Genomic DNA, 16,379 nt, shown 5'->3' with positions numbered 1-16,379 from the left:
GTGGATTCTTCATCTTCCTGCCTCAGCCTTGTAACAATGAACCTTTAGACATGTACAACATCTAGCTTCTGTTTAGCTTTTTAAGAAATTGAGATAAATGTATTCCAAAGTCACTATTCTGTTTTTTCTTCCCAACAGTAGTATGTAAGCACTAGTTGCTCACATTCCTAACAGCACTTGTAACTTTTGGATTTTTGCTCGAGATTCTGTCTGCTTGGTATTAAGCTACTAACTTCAAGCATTCGTCCTTCCTCAGCCTCCTGAACAGCTGGAGTTAGAGGTGTGAACCATTGCATTTAGCTGCAGGACTTTTCTTTCTGTGTTCTTGGGTTTATTACACGAATGTGTGTACCTGCTCACATGTACTTGTAGAAGCCTGAAGTCAATGCTGGCAAATTTCCTCAGTTGCTCTTCAGATTGAAGCAGAGTCTTAAAGAGGGTCAGAGCTCACTCTTAAGACTAGTGTCACTGTCAAGCTTGCTCCAGGTACTGTGTCTGCCCTGGGAGGCTGGAATTACAAGTGGGGCAAGTGGGCCATCCCACACCCCTGGCATTTATGTGGGTTCTGAGGCTGTGTACTCAGCACGCACTCAGCTGCTTTAACTGCAGAAACATCTTCCCAGGCCCAGACTTTTCATTATAGTTTTTCTAGTGCTTCTTGTGTTTCTAATCTGTAGCTTTTTTCATGTGCTGTTAGCTAATTCTTTAGTGAAAAATCTTCAAATTATTTAAAGAAAACTATATTTTAATCTTACTGTGTTACAAGAATTCTTTTTTGTTGTTGTTCCTGCTTGGGTTTGAGATAGAGGACTCATACTTTGTGGTTCAGGTTGGCCCAAGCTCTTGATCCCTCTTGCCTTAGCCTCCTTAGTGCTAGGATTACAAGTGTGGGCTAGTGTCCAGCAAGAATTCTTAATGCATCCTGGATCCTAGAAACTATTCCCAGAATTTCTCTGTGTACTATTTGATAAAAGGTATTTACCTATGTTTTCTTGTTTGTGAGGGCTAAAAGTGAGAAAGCCTTTGGAGTTGATGAATGGAGATACTCTACCTATTTTGTTATTAAATAGGAAGATTATATTATTTCATCTTGGGTATGGTTAAACTTTTCATTTAAAAATCTTGTAAGAGGAAGTAATTCCCACCCTGCACGTAGACAGCCTAACATGTAGGCTAACAGTCTTGACTATCATTTTGGAACCAATTGTTGTACTCTACCTTTGAGGTATTTTGACTAGAGAGTGGTATGTCGTATGGATAACAGTTATTAACTGGGACCCCTTATTACTAGAGAACATAGTAAGAGGAAGTATATTTCTTCCTACAAATTTCCAAAATAAAGATTTTCTTTCCAAAAAAATAAGAAAAAAGAACTTTAGTACTTTATATAATATTTGAACCAATGAAAAATAAGTTATTCGTTACTTGTAATAGTTTAGTTTATGTATAGCTGGTGCCATTTCTAGTTTTTCTTTGTGTATGTTAATTGGCTTTCTAATTCATTTTCTGTGAATTAAAAGGCCATATTGTGATAGTCATAGTTAACAGTGTACGTGTTCTGATCCTTTCTAATCCAAAGGTAGTAATTATTAGGCAGTTCTAATACCTTATCAACCAGGTGTCTGAGGTTTCTTTAAACTACAAGTAATAAGATATGTATGTGCTTCATGAACCACCCTGTCTTCAGCCATGAAGTTATACATTAAGAACAAACATAATTTTGTAGTATTCTTTTATCTTTATGTATGTGAGCATGTACATACATGTTTGTGCTGTGTGAGTTTATATGCACCGCATGTGTGCAGGTCCTCTGGGAAGGCCAGAGTTTATCCGATCCCTTGAAGCTGGAGTTATAAGTGGTTGTGCAGGGGCATCTGGCAAGGGCATTGAGAATCACTTGGGATTTTCTGCAATGCATTCATGACCTAGAACTACCCAGCCATCTCATCAGTCCTCAGTCTTTTGGTATTAATCCCCCAAAATATATAATTCCCTCCTGGTCAAAAGTCATAAATTAGGAAAACTTGTAATTGGAAGAGACAAAGGAGAAGGAATAATTAAATCTATGTGTAATATTGAAAAACATCAGGAAAATTGTTAAAAATTGTTACTTAATAGTTTTATAACTGAATTTTCTGGGTTTGGTAATTATACTGTATTTATATAGGATATTAGTATTAGACAGACATGGGGGTTATTCCTATAATCCCAACACTTAGGAGGCTAAGTACAAAGAATCATGAGTTCAAAACTAGTCCAGACTATATAGCAAGGTCGTGGTTAAAATATTCCTACCCAACAAAAATTTGTACCTATTATTAGAAATCTCAGTGGCAATTAGCTATATATAACTCTACTTTTGCAAATTTTTATCTAAACCTAAAGTCATTTCTAAATATTTGTTGTAGTTTTTTTGGTTTATAAGATTTTGGTCTTTTGTTGTTGTCTTGAAATAGGGTCTCTATGTAACCTTGACTACCCTAGAACTCGGTATGTAGACCAGGCTGGCCTCAAACTCACAGAGATTCTCTTGCCTCTGCTTCCTGAGTACTGGGATTAAAGGCATGCGCTCTTATGCCCAATCTAAATGTTTTTTAAATCAACATAGAGGCTTACAAGCTAGTTCCATGAGCTAACTTACTTGCTGCCAAGTCTGACAACCTGAGTTGTTTCCACATGGGAGAAGGAGAGAACCAACTCCTGCAGTTCATCCTCAGATACAGTGCATGTGACATACACGTTCATTATTGTCCTGTGCCCCCTCATATAAAAATAAGTAAATAAATATAGAACATGAGTAAGGATTTACATAACTCATTAATGCACATCAAAATAAAATAAATCCTGATATTGGAAAGTAGAAGATTGTGGGGGTTTTTTCTTACATGTGTAATTTTTTTCCAGTCCTGTCATGCTTTGGTATCTTAATTCATTAGTCATGATAACTTAGTTTTTATAATTTCTGTGAAATATGAAAGACAGGTTTCTTAATAAGAACTTTGGCAAAGAAACAATAATTAAGAAGTTCTGAGGTTTGAGCTGGGGAGATAAATGGCTCAGCAGGCAGCAATGGCTGTTCCTCCAGAGGACTGGGTCCAGGTCTCCAGCGCCCACATCGTAGCTCACAGTCTTCTATAACTCCAGTTCCAGGGGATCTGAAGCTGTCTTCTAACTTCTGTGGGCACTGCCCACACCTACACACACAGATATACCTTCAGGCAAAACACCCATACACATAAAGCTTTATTTTGTTTTTTGATTTGTTTGTTTGTTTTTAAGATAGGGTTTTTCTATGTAGCCCTGTATGTTATGGAACTTACAGACCAGGTGGCCTGGAACTCACAGATATCCATCTGCCTTTACTTGATAAATGCTAGGATTAAAAACAAATTTCAAACAAACAAACAAACAAACAAAAAAAACATGCTGAGGTTTAATCCCTAGGCACCATTCTAGTTAATTCGGGTCAGTGTCTAATGTTTTATATCTTTAAAGTTCCAGAGATAATTCTGATTACATCTTTAATATACTTATTTACATTTTTTGTTGCTTTTCTCAAAGGTTTATTTTTTTGTTAAAAAATTACCCTCCTGGCACCTAAAACTTCACTTTCTATTTTTTAAAGTAAACGTGATGTATTTGTAATCCCAGCACTTGGTGGCTGACAATAGTTCAGTGACTTTGTGAGCTACATTGTGAGGCCCTGCCACAAAAAGCCAGAGAAGAAATGCTCTGATGCCACCTGGACATGAGTTTTATGGAAATCTTTTCTCTTTTGTAGTTGATCACAGCCGAGTTAAGTTGACTTTGAAGACTCCATCCCAAGATTCAGATTATATCAATGCAAATTTTATTAAGGTGCGTATGAAAACAGAGGGACGTTCCTTGCTACGCTTAATGCCTTCCTATATAGCAGTTTTATCAAAGGTGTTGACTACCCAACATGCTCCTAATAGCAAGTGAAAGATAACCCTTGTCTTGCACATCTTATTTGCTTTTCTTGTAGATACCTGTGCCACATAGATCAGACCATATGTACAGTAGCAGAGACAGTTTTCTGTGTACTACTTTTACATCAAAGCTTATAAGCACTACCTGTTAGGTCAGTCTGTAAATTGTCTTTCAGTTTAGGTGTACCTATATATTGTTGAACCATATGACAGTTTCCAATTTTCCTTGGTAGTAAAATTACAGTGAACACTGTTCTTTTGAACAATTTGTTAGGATAAACTAATAGTGGTGAAATTACTAGGTGATAAGTGATTTAAATTTATAAAATATAACTGAAAATTTTAAAACTTCTGGTAATTATTACTGTGTGATGACAACTCAGGGCCATGTGTGTACCTGTGATCCCAACATTCAGGCAGCTGAGGTCAGGATTGCTATAAATTCAAGACCAGCATGAGTTAAAGGATGTGACTATCTTCAAATAAATAAGTACATAAATAAATGAATATGTAAATAAAAACAGTATATATATAAATAGCTATGTAAATACAAATAAAGTGATAGATATCTTGCTAGATAACTTTAGTTAGACTTGAATCATAAGTGGGTGGTGGGAATCATAAGTAGGTGGGTGGGTGGTTGATTCAAGACACAATTCCTTTATGTAGCCCAGGCTGGCTTGGAACTCAAAATTCTCTTGCCTTGCATTCCCTGGTAGTGAGGTTGTGAGCTTGTTCTACTATGCCCAGCCTGTCAGGTTTCTATACTGTTATCAAGAAAGACATGCAACCTCCTGTGAGACTTCAGTGTAAATAAAGGCTCTAATTTGTTCTATAGGCTATTTTGTGTTTTTTTTTAATCTAGTTATACAACTTTTACAGCTTTTCAATGACTTATATTAGCAGTCACACACACACATATATATGTATATATGTATCTTATTGATAATAAAAGAAGTAAGAGTAGAAAAATTAATATTGTATTTGTAGTATTGGACAAATATGGTTTCAGGTAAAAAAAAGTCTTTTAACAAAATAAGCTTAGTTATTACACTAAGACAAATTTATGGATTAAACAAAAACTGGATATTATATTTCAAATACTGTCAATATATACATTTTTTTAAATGTGTGTTGAGTTCTAGATTTGTTCTCTTTTGTTTGTTTTTCAAGACAGTTTCTCTGTGTAGTTTTAGCTGTCCTGGAACTCACTCTGTAGACCAAGTTAGTCTTGAGCTCAGAGATCTACCTGCCTCTTATTCCCCCAGTGCTGGGGTTAAAGGCATGAGCCATTATGCCCTACAAGAGTTCTTATTTTCAACTAGTCTTAGGGTACTGATTCAGTTATATCCCAATGCATTATTTTAATCAGATATCTTGTTTTATCTATTCTTAGCTTATTAATTTCAAACCTATATAGTAGGTTCTAAGTACGCTTTACTTAGAGTAGATTCTTAAGGTGACCATGGGAAAAGCTGCTAACTAGTTCAGTATTCTTAGATTCAAACTGCTTTTGTGTTTCTGCTATAGTTATAGTTAATCCTTCTTTCTCTCTCTCTCTCTCTTTCTCTTTCTTTCTTCCTTGGCTAGGTATTAAGTTTTTGCTGTTGTCCAGAACCTTTCTGTTATATAGTCCTAGCTGTCCTGGAGCTAACTATGTAAACCAGGCTGGCCTGAACTCAAAAGATCACAAAGATTTACTACAGAGTAGGCCTTTGCCTATTGAGTGCTGGGATTAAAGGCATGCACCTTCACCATCATACCCAAGATTTTGTTTTTATTTCTTAGTACAAATTAAGTTTTAATTGCTGATTCTATACAATATATCCAGTAAATACAAAAGCACTATTGATTAGCAAAAGCTGAAATGAATTGGGTATATTTTTGCCATGTTTTATATTCTGAAAGAAAAATGGCTTTAGATGGATTTAGAAAATATTACTTAATGAAATATCCTTGGTAATTATAGTAAATGTAAAGTTTACTTTTCACTTTTTTAGGGTGTGTATGGGCCAAAAGCATATGTGGCAACTCAAGGGCCTTTGGCGAATACAGTCATAGACTTCTGGAGGATGATATGGGAGTATAATGTTGTGGTAAGTGACTTGTCATAGATTTTGAGATCTATAATATGAAATGACATTGTGTTTCTTACCAAGAGAAAAGTAAGGCAACCTTTTTTTTTTTTTTTTTTTGATAATTTATTTTTATTTTGTGTGCATTGGTATTTTGCCTGCATGTGTGTGAGAGAGTGTGTCCAAAGCCCAGGAACAGAGTTACAGGCAGTTGTGAGCTTGCATGTGCCCGCTGGGAATTGAACCCAGGTCCTTAATTACTGAGCCACTCCAGCCCCTAAGAATTTTTTGGGTAATCTTTGTTTTGTGTTGTTTTTAATTATTTTATTCATTTTTATTTTATATGAATTGGTATTTTGTTTGTAGATATGTCTGTGTGAGAATGTGGGATCTTCCAGAACTGGAGTTACAGACAGCTATTTGCTGCCATACAGGTGCAGGGAATTGAACCCATGTCTCTAGAAGAGCAGTCAGTGCTCTTAACCTCTGAGCCATATCTCCAACCCCTGTAAGACAACTTTTTAGGTATAATGGTTTAAGTGTAATGTTTCTGGAAAAGACAAAAACTACTCATTAAGGGCTGGAGAGATGGCTCAGTGGTTAAGAGCACTGACTGCTCTAACAGAGGTCATGAGGTCAAATCCCAGCAACCACATGGTGACTCACAACCATCCATAATGAGATCTGACTCCCACTGAGGCCAGACAAGGCAGTCCATTTGGGGGAAAGGGATCCGTGGGCAGGTAGGCAACATATTCAGGGAGAGTCCCCACTCCTATTGCTGGGGGCCAAGCTGCTCATCTGCTATGTATGTGTGTGGAGGCCTAGGTCCAACCCATGCTCGCTCTTTGGTTGGTGATTAAGTCTCTGGGAACCCCCAAGGGTTAGTTGACTCTGTTGGTCTTCCTGTGGAGTCCCTGATTCCTTCCACCAAGTCTTTCACAAGACTCCAGGAGCGCCATCCAATGTTTGGCTATGGGTCTCTGCCTCTGTTTTCATTGGCTGCTGGGTGAGCCTCTCAGAGGACAGTTATGCTAGGTTCAACAGCCATATCTTTTAACTTTTGTCTGAAAGTAGAATATTTTAGGTCCTTCTTCTTAGGAAAATAGATGTAAATGTATTAACTATAAATTATTAAATGAAATAAGTATAAAAGACTGTAAAGAACCCCTCTCCCCACCCCTGGTCATTCGGTGGGATGCATATCTGAACTATTGACATTTTAGTTCCCTTTGGCTTTTTTGGATAAAGGGAATAGTGTGCCCCTAAGTTTGAAAGCAAGAAACTGTGTGGCTCATAGGATCCTGTGAAGCCATCTGTGGTGCTGAGCATCGTCATTGGAATCAGCACTTGTGTGGCTGTGGAAAGCCTGTGACAAAGAGCTCTCATTACTTTATCACGAATGTTACAATGGCTTTTTCTGTGGTGTTGCAGTGATCCTAATGCACTGGCATCCTCCACTCTCCCTTTGAGAGATTAATAAAAGGGGAATGCAATAACAGTACTAGTGTTTGCTGACAATTTCATTTTAAAATGAAATTTAAAGCAGGACCACATTTTCTGGATAATGGGAACATATTATGTCTATATAGAAGGTTGTATTTTTCAGAAGTAGCATTTGCCAAAATTGGGAGAATTGTCACTTAAGATTTATATTTCATTGTTATGTATTTTCAAGGTAAAATATATTAAACAAACATTGAGCTCTAGCTAATACACATGCTGAGTTACCTAGTAAACTGATGTCTACTGCATACTAAGGCATTGAAATACCTTTATAAATAAGGTGATAGGATAAATAAATGTGATAATAATTATAATAGTTTAATGATAGTAGTTTTACTATTAAAATTTTCAGTTTTTATATTCTAAATATAAAATGCTATAAAATGAGGTAGCAGATATCATAACTTTCATTTAGAGGTTATTAATTTTAATAAATTTAACCTTTAGAAAGTTATATTTAAATGTGCTTTAATATTTGGTTAAGATTAATACTAAATTAGGTATATACCCTAACAGTACTTTAGTATAACTCAAAAGTAAGAAATAAATGAATCAGATTAGAGTTTAATCCAAACTAAATTAAGTCATTTTAAATGAAGTCACTTTTATTTAGTTTTTGTATAGAAGATATGATTTTCATAGTTCATTTATCTTATGCTTATTCTTGAGATTTTATTTTTATGTGTGTTTTGCTTGCACATATGTTTATGTGTTATATGTGTGCAATGCTTACAGAGATCAGAAAAGGATATTGGGTCATCTGGAACTAGAGTTACAGATAGTTACTAGCCACCATGTGGGTGCAGGAAACCAAAACCAGGTCCCCTAGATAAACAGCTAGTATCAAGTAAACTTTTGCTCAGAATAAAAGATAATTATTGACATTTGTATTTTGTTTTAAAAGTAAAACTACTTTTAACTGATTGTTTTTCTCTCTCACCCCAACTCCTTCTTAGATCATCGTAATGGCCTGTCGAGAATTTGAGATGGGAAGGGTATGTTAACACATTGTATTTGGAAAATAGAAGTTCCTGGTCACTTACTGCTTCAGTAGTTATCTGATCCCGTGTAGTTAAAGGGAACACACTTCTTTTTTGTGCTCTGCTATTTTATAGGATACATGGAATACAAACTTCTCCCTGTGATTCAGAAATTCATTTTATAATATACTAAAATTAAGTGTATTGTTAAGTATAGTTTTCAAATGTTTCATGGTATTTTAAGTCAAGTATAATTTGTTGTCTAAAAAGTAATTTTTAAAATGGTAATAAAATTGAACAAATGAGCACATTAAAGTAGTTCTGGTGGTCAGCAATTTAAGCTGTATATGGTGTCATACACTTGTAATGCCAACACGAGAGGCAGGGAGCAGGCCACAAATCTGAGGCCAACTCAGTTTATATAATGAGTTCTCGGCCAGTTAAATCTATATGAGACCTTGTCGCAGAATTAAAAAAAAAAAAGATAATCTTAAAAATAGCATGACTATTCTGATTAGTCTCTTTGCAAAAACTAGTCTCTCTGTGTTTGTGTATATGTATATATGTGTGCATATATGTGTGTGTGCACATATATATGTGTGTGCAGGTGGAGTCACATGTGGTGCGTGTGAGTATGAAAAACCAGAGGTCAGCATCCAGTTAGTATTTTTCTTTCTGTCTGTCAGTCTGTCTGTCTGTCCCTTGCTCCCTTTTCTCCTTGCTTGAGATAAAGGTCTCTTACTAAACTTGGAGCTTACCGTTTCAGCTACACTGAATGGCCATTGAGTGTGCAGAACTCCAGCCTCACTACACTGCTGGCATTGGAGACTGATACACTGTACCTGACCTTACGTGGGTGCTGGGTTCCAAATTCAGCTCTGATTGCAGAGCAGGTACTAAATACACTGAACCATCTCCCCTGCCCCACTACCACTGTCATATCTTACTTGTTTGTTTTTTCTTTGTTGGGGGGGGTGGTTCATGACAATGTTATTCTGGGCAGCCCCTGGCTGTCCTGGAAGTCAGAGATATGCCTCTGCATTCCAAGTTCTGGGACTGAATACATGTGCCAGTACACCAGCTTTTGTTTATACTATTTTCAAAGCTCAGAAAAGAAAACCCTTGCTTGATTTATGTTTTGGTCATGCTCAGATTGGACCTAAAACCTTCTATACACTAGCAGACTTGCTTGCCACTGAGCTTCTAACCTTGCTTCCATTTGTAGCTGATGTTCTGTATAAGTAATGTTTCAGACCATTGTGATGTCCTACAGCATCAGTACTGAAATTGCCTCTAAAGAAGACAGTAATAAATACATTTACAAACAATAGTACTTAACTAACACTTGTTTGACCTCTAGATGTGACACCCAAATCAAACTTAAAGAATAAATTGCACAGTGTCTTTACTTGACATTCTTTATATTAGTATAGTTCATTAGGAAAGGTAAATTTTAAGTTCTAAAAAATGGCTATAAAAATTTTCAATAAGAGATGTGTTACACAAGCAAGACAAATCTTTGTTCTATACATATCATAAATAATGGAAAAGCTATATTTTAATTAATTTCTTTTATTCCTTGGGAACAACTTTGTTTCCCAGTATTAAGTGATGTTGGACAGAAAATAAACAAAGACAATAAAAAAGAAACATCGAAGGGTAATCAGATTTTCTATGTAAATGTTATATTCTTTGTCATTTACTTATAGTTGGGAATTTACATTTTACTCATCTAGTGGTTTCCCTTCTTAATTCTTCCTTCTTTCCTCCCTCCTTCCCTCCTTCCCTCCCTCCCTTCCTCCCTCCTTCCCTTCTTTCCTTCCTTCCTTCCTTCCTTCCTTCCTTCCTTCCTTCCTTCCTTCCTTCCAGTTTGTTTGTTTTAAGCCAGGATTTCTCTGGGTAGTCCAGGAACTCACTCTATAGACCAGGTTGGCCTCAAACTCAAGAGATCTGCCTGCCTCTGCCTCTTGAGTGCTAAGATTAAAGGGATGTGCACTACCACCCTGGCTCATTTAATGTTTTTCTTAAGTACCTTTAAAGTATAGATTTTTCTTATTATTTCATTAAGGAGCTCATTAAATGGTGAAAATCAGTCTTAATTAGCACAAACCAATAGAAACCTCCTGCTGCTGTTGCTACTGCTTTCTTTTCTTCTTCTCCTCCTCCTTCTTGGATATGATTCCTTTTTGGTTTTTAAGTGCATTGGTGTTTTGCTTGCATGCATGTCTGTGTGAGGGTGTCAGATTCCCTGGAATTGGAGCTACAGACAATAATGAGCCACCATGTACATACTCGGAATTGAACCAGGATCCTCTGAAAGAGAGACCAATGTCCTTAACCTCTGAGCCATCTCTCCAGCCTCCAAAATAGTTTTTTTTTGGCGGGGGGGGTTGTTTGTTTGTTTTGTTTTCCGAGACAGGGTTTCTCTGTATAGTCCTGGCTCTCCCGGAACTCACTCTGTAGACCAGGCTGGCCTCAAACTCAGAAATCCGCCTGCCTCTGCCTCCCAAGTGCTGGGATTAAAGGTGTGGGCTACCACCGCCCAGCTCCAAAATAGTTTTTAAACTAACCAGTGCTCTTTCTTCTTAACCCTAGGACTAAAGTATTTCTAAAAGCTTAAGAATATTATACAGTTACTGAGCTGTGTTCTGTTTCTCTCTTTTGGACAACAGAAAAAGTGTGAGCGCTACTGGCCTTTGTATGGAGAAGATCCTATAGCATTCGCACCATTTAAAATTTCTTGTGTAAGTACCTATTTTTATATGTTTTAAAATATTTTTTAAAATTTGTTCTTTGAGAATTTCATACACAAGGACAATATATTTTGATCAACTCTATCCCTGCCCCATTTTCCAGATCCTCAGACTCGCCAACTATGTCTTTCTCCCAACTTCATGACCTTTTTTTAATCCAGAGTCCAGTGATGTAGGTGCAGTGATGTTGGTGCATGTGGTGTAGGGCAGTAAACTGGAGCGTAGGCAAACATCCTAAAGAAAATTAACTGCCCCTTACCCAGCAACCAACAGCTGGCAATGGCCCTCCCCTTGGAGTAGGACTATATGAACCCTCTTCATCTGTGTTGGGAGTTGATTGGCTCTATCTTGTTCAGGGAGCTGCCACTCCAGTGTGTTCATGCATAACAACCTTCTTACACCCAGAAAACAGTTTCACAGCAGTCCTTTCCAACCTTGGGCTCTCAGCGGCTTCCTGCTTGCCCATAGTGGTTCCTGAGCCCTGTGGGGAGGGGCTGAAGCAGATGTCCTGCGTTGCTTGCTCTCTGCTCCTTAGTCCGTTAAGAGTCTCTGTGTGTGTTTGCCTGCATCTGATAAGCCGGCTGTATATAAAAGATCAGTTTCTGGAAGGCTATTTGTCCGTTGAGCAAAGTGGTAAGAAGTAGTTTCTCCCCTAGGGCATGTGACCTATCCAGCCAGTTTACAGTGTCAGGCTTAGTTTCCATCCTATGGAGCAGACCTTATAGGGTTAATGAAAGGGGATTCTATAACGTTCATGCCACAATTACACCAGCAGGCATACATTGCCAGGTCAGGTATTATAGCTCACACAGTTCACAGCCAGATTAGACTTATACCTTTCTGCATGATAAAAGCTACACAATAGACTGAACAATTAAATTGTAATATGGTACAAACTCAGGATGTTACAAGCCTAGGACTTAATTCCATGCAGAACTCACTTACAGTAATCAGTACTGATGCTTTATACTGCTTTCAGGTTCAAGGGTTTTAGGAACAACTTTTACAATTGTTATTTTCTTTTGTGATGATTCTGTTAGTCTTTTTACATCTCTCGACAATGTATATGTGTGACTGTTTCTTTGGAAGTTGATATATTCACTTCTGATGAAATAAATGGAAAAGAACACTGCTAACTGAGGTGTATCATGTTATCCTTCCTCACATTTTAAAATTAGGAATAAAGTTAAACTTGAATTACCAACCTGAAAGGAAAGATTATTCCTTATAGCAGGTAATTTGACATGGAGCCTAAAGTGTAGGCTGGCCCTGGTTGACACTGTAATTCCAGCATCACTAAGGAGGATTGTTTGAGTGTGGCCTTGTCCATTTAACAACTTAAAGAGCAGGGGTTCTCAACCTGAGGGTCACGACCCTTTTTAAACCTGTCTCCAAAAATACTTACATTACGATTCATAACAGTAACAAAACAATGAAAATAATTGGATGGTTGGGGGTCTGCACAACAGGAAGAACTAAATTAAAGAACCACAGCACTAGGGAGGTCCTTGGTACAGGGTTGAAGCGGGAGACATTGGAGTTAAACTCAAGTTCAAATACTACCAAAGTAGAAATTTGAAAAAATGAAGTTAAAAATAATGAGGGAAGAGATTAAGACAAAGGGAAGAGAGAGAAACTGATGTAAAATATAGATGAGCTAAATAGAATACAATGGTTTTATTTATATGGCACTCAATATCTTATACAGTAAATGCTGTGTTTGCCCAACTAGCAAACACCTTGAACTTGACATTATAGGATGCTTCAGAGAAACAGACCCAAAGGGCATTGGAGTGATGAGTGGGACATGTGGAGAGCTCTGTAATAAAGATGAGTCTGTTAGATTACAGACCCTGGTAAATCTAAAATCTACTTATAATTGAGCTCATTCAACCTTTAACAAATACTCTAAAGTTGTAATGTGGGACAACATTAAAGGTTCTTGTTGCCGTTTGTTTTCCTTTCTCAGACAGGATCTCACTGTCCAGCCATGGCTGGCCTTGAACTCACAGAGATCAGCCTGCCCCTGCCTCTCAAAGCTTTAGATTAAAAGTGTGTACTGGGCCTAGAAAGATGGCTCAGTGCTTAAGAGCAGGCCTGACTTCAGTTCCTAGCAAGCACATGGGTCCTCAAAACCATCTGGAATAGGGTCTGATGCCCTCTTCTGGTGTGCAGGTATATAGGCAGATAGAGTACTCATATACATTTTTTAAGTATGTACTACGGCAATGGACAAAAGATGTCATGTTTTAATCCTATTTAGGATGAACAGTAACTAATACACACCACAATATACTCAGTAAAGGCACACCCTCTTAGTCTAGAAATGATTCTATGTTAGATTCCAGGACAGCCCAGGGAACTTAGTTCTGAGTGCTGTGGTTATATTAGTGTCTATTAATTTAAATGCAGTAAGATAACTAGTGAATGTCACTACTCAGGTAAAAATTTGATGTTCGACATTCAACAGCAAAACAGTTCTATCAGCACAGGGAATAGAAGACTTTCCTGTGTGGTTTTCCACCTGAACTCAAAGAAGTCCTCTTAGTAAGAGCTTTGGTTTGGTGATAAAAGATGCTGATCTATCAGTATCAGGGTTAATCCATGCTGAGAACTAGAATAAAAGGGGCTTCTGTGATTTTTGTGTCAGACAACTCAGAATATATTTCCACTTATTTAACTGCATTTATAAAAACTAAATTTGCCAGCTGGGCAGTGGTGGCACACACCGTTAATCTTAGCACTTGGGAGGTAGAAGCAGGTGGATTTCTGAGTTCGAGGCCAGCCTGGTCTACAGAGTGAGTTCCAAGACAGCCAGGGCTACACAGAGAAACCCTGTCTCAAAAACACCCCCCCCCCAAAAAAAAAAAAAGCAAAAACTAAATTTGCCAACCGAAAACATGTTAATGCAAATAACCACCATAGTGTGTGACATGCCTACTTGGCACTCACAATGTCTGATAGAAAGGTGAATCTTCTGGGAAATTGATACAGGGATGGAAAGAGTGCCATGGTGATCAGAGAGGAGGGCTGGCACAGGCTGCTTAGCCTAGGTGTCAGTGCTGGCCCACTAGGCTATTCTCAAAGATATTGTTGCACTTATAGCCAGATCTGCCTCAAGGTCATGGCAGCAGTCTTCCCACCTAGTCTTCCACATGGTGGGGTGATAGGCATGAGTGACCTGCTGTGTTCTTGATTCCTTTCGGTAAAAGTGAAATGCACTTTCCTCTTAACAATAAATGAAAAAAAGGTTGGACATGGTGGTGCATGCCTTTAATTGGGTGGTGAGGTAGGAGACAGCAGAGACAAACAGGCAGAATTCTGAGCTGGAGTCCAGCCTGGTCTCTATAGTGAGTTTCAAGATAGTCAGGACTACACAGAAAAACCCTGTCATGGAAAACCAAATAATGAATGAACGAATAAATGAATGAAGTGATTTCCCATCATAGAATTATAGTGAATGTCTATTTTATTATTGAGTACCATATATTGTCTTTGTTAACGACACAACTAAACCGTGGTTACAACAAGGCAAACCAAGGACTCAGCAGCAGACAAGTGCCAGGCTAAGAGATAGCATCAGACTCAAAGCTGTGCATGTACAACCGTAGTAAGATAACAACTAAGGGTATTGCTTCCCTTGTTGCTGCTCCTTTAAATTGAGCGCTGAGTGTGACAAGGGAATATAGAACCTTGTGGAAAGAAAACATGGTGAAGGTGGGATGCAGTGGCAGACAGTAGTAGGTAGACATTCCTCTGGATTGTTTCCTTAAATGGTTCTGGGGATGATTGCCACTTCAGTATACTCTGTTAGATGATAGAGTCGGGATTAAATAATGATTACTAGACACTTTAACTTAAATGGATTACTTTTAGATTTTTAAAATAACTATTAGATACATCCAAAATTCTACATGTTAATTTTAGATTATAGACCTTTAAGTATTTCTGCACGCACACACACACACACAAGCACTTTATGTTTGTTTTTCAAGACAGGGTTTCTCTATGTAATAGCTCTGGCTGTCCTGGAACTCTCTTTGTAGACCAGGCTGGACTCACAGAGATCTGATGCCTGCCTCTGCCTCCAAGTGCTGGGATTAAAGATGTGTTACCGTACCAGGCTCAATTCACAAGCTTTTTTTTTTCTTTTTAGGAAAATGAACAAGCAAGAACAGACTACTTCATTCGAACACTTTTACTTGAATTTCAAAATGTAAGTAATTCCCATTATAGATTAAAAAGTTCCTATTTCCATTCATTATTCATTCTTCCCTTCTTTCCTTCACCTCCTTCCCATTCTTGCTGTGAGTCTGAGTCTTGCTATTATGTAGTTTATTTAGTTAGTGTCTTGAGCCTTATGCTTATCAAACTGCATAGTAAACAGTATGAGGTTTACTTTGCCTAGAACAATGGAATTTTCTGTGTATGGCATAATTATGTTTTCTTTGTTGCATAGTTTTCTTCTGTTAACACTTTGCATTATTTATTTATTACTCACTTGTATTCAGAATTTTTTTTAAAGACAAAACTAAATTTTCATTTAGAGGCTGGGATATAGCTCAATGGTGGGGGCCTTTGTCTAGCTGGTACAAGGGTACAGTCCCCAGCACTATAAAAAATTAAAAAGTAGCCAAGCGGTGGTGGTGCATGCCTATAATCCTAGCACTTGGGAGGCAGAGGCAGGCAGATTTCTGAGTTCGAGGCCAGCCTGGTCTACAAAGTGAGTTCCAGGACAGCCAGGGCTATACAGAGAAACCCTGTCTCAAAAAAAAAAAAAAAAAAAAAAAAAAAAAAAAAAAAAAAAAAGAAATTAAAAAGTAAATATTCATTTAGATTTAAATTAAGGTAACTTCGCCAGGCAGTGGTGGCGCATGCCTATAATCCTAGCACTTGGGAGGCAGAGGCAGGCGGATCTCTGAGTTCTACAGAGTGAGTTCCAGGACAGCCGGGGCTACAGAGAGAAACCCTGTCTCAAAAAACCAAAAAAAAAAAAAATTAAGGTAACTTCAGGCTGTTGACTTAAATGTTTCAGAGCCAAACAAAATGATAATTTTTCAGGGAAGAAACCAAAGACATGTAGAAAAAGACATTGGAAAGATGCTTGTCAGCCTT

At 37.7% G+C, this 16,379-nt stretch overlaps 1 protein-coding gene across 3 annotated transcripts in view; it reads left to right on the top strand.

Moving 5' to 3' along the window:
* Positions 1-16,379, top strand: part of Ptpn12 (protein tyrosine phosphatase non-receptor type 12) — a 70,232-nt gene that overhangs the window by 31,162 nt on the left and 22,691 nt on the right. For all 3 annotated transcript variants that reach the window (XM_031380073.1, XM_031380072.1, XM_031380074.1), the window contains 5 exons: positions 3,782-3,858; positions 5,951-6,046; positions 8,488-8,526; positions 11,184-11,255; positions 15,421-15,480. In XM_031380073.1, the coding sequence (XP_031235933.1) occupies positions 6,023-6,046; positions 8,488-8,526; positions 11,184-11,255; positions 15,421-15,480 (195 nt within the window). In that variant the 5' untranslated portion in view covers positions 3,782-3,858; positions 5,951-6,022. The remainder of the gene's footprint in view (positions 1-3,781; positions 3,859-5,950; positions 6,047-8,487; positions 8,527-11,183; positions 11,256-15,420; positions 15,481-16,379) is intronic.

The sequence above is a fragment of the Mastomys coucha genome, unplaced genomic scaffold (genome assembly GCF_008632895.1).
Source record: "Mastomys coucha isolate ucsf_1 unplaced genomic scaffold, UCSF_Mcou_1 pScaffold19, whole genome shotgun sequence".
In the NCBI taxonomy this organism is placed as follows: Eukaryota; Metazoa; Chordata; class Mammalia; order Rodentia; family Muridae; genus Mastomys; species Mastomys coucha.
This window is presented reverse-complemented; position numbering and strand designations above follow the sequence as displayed.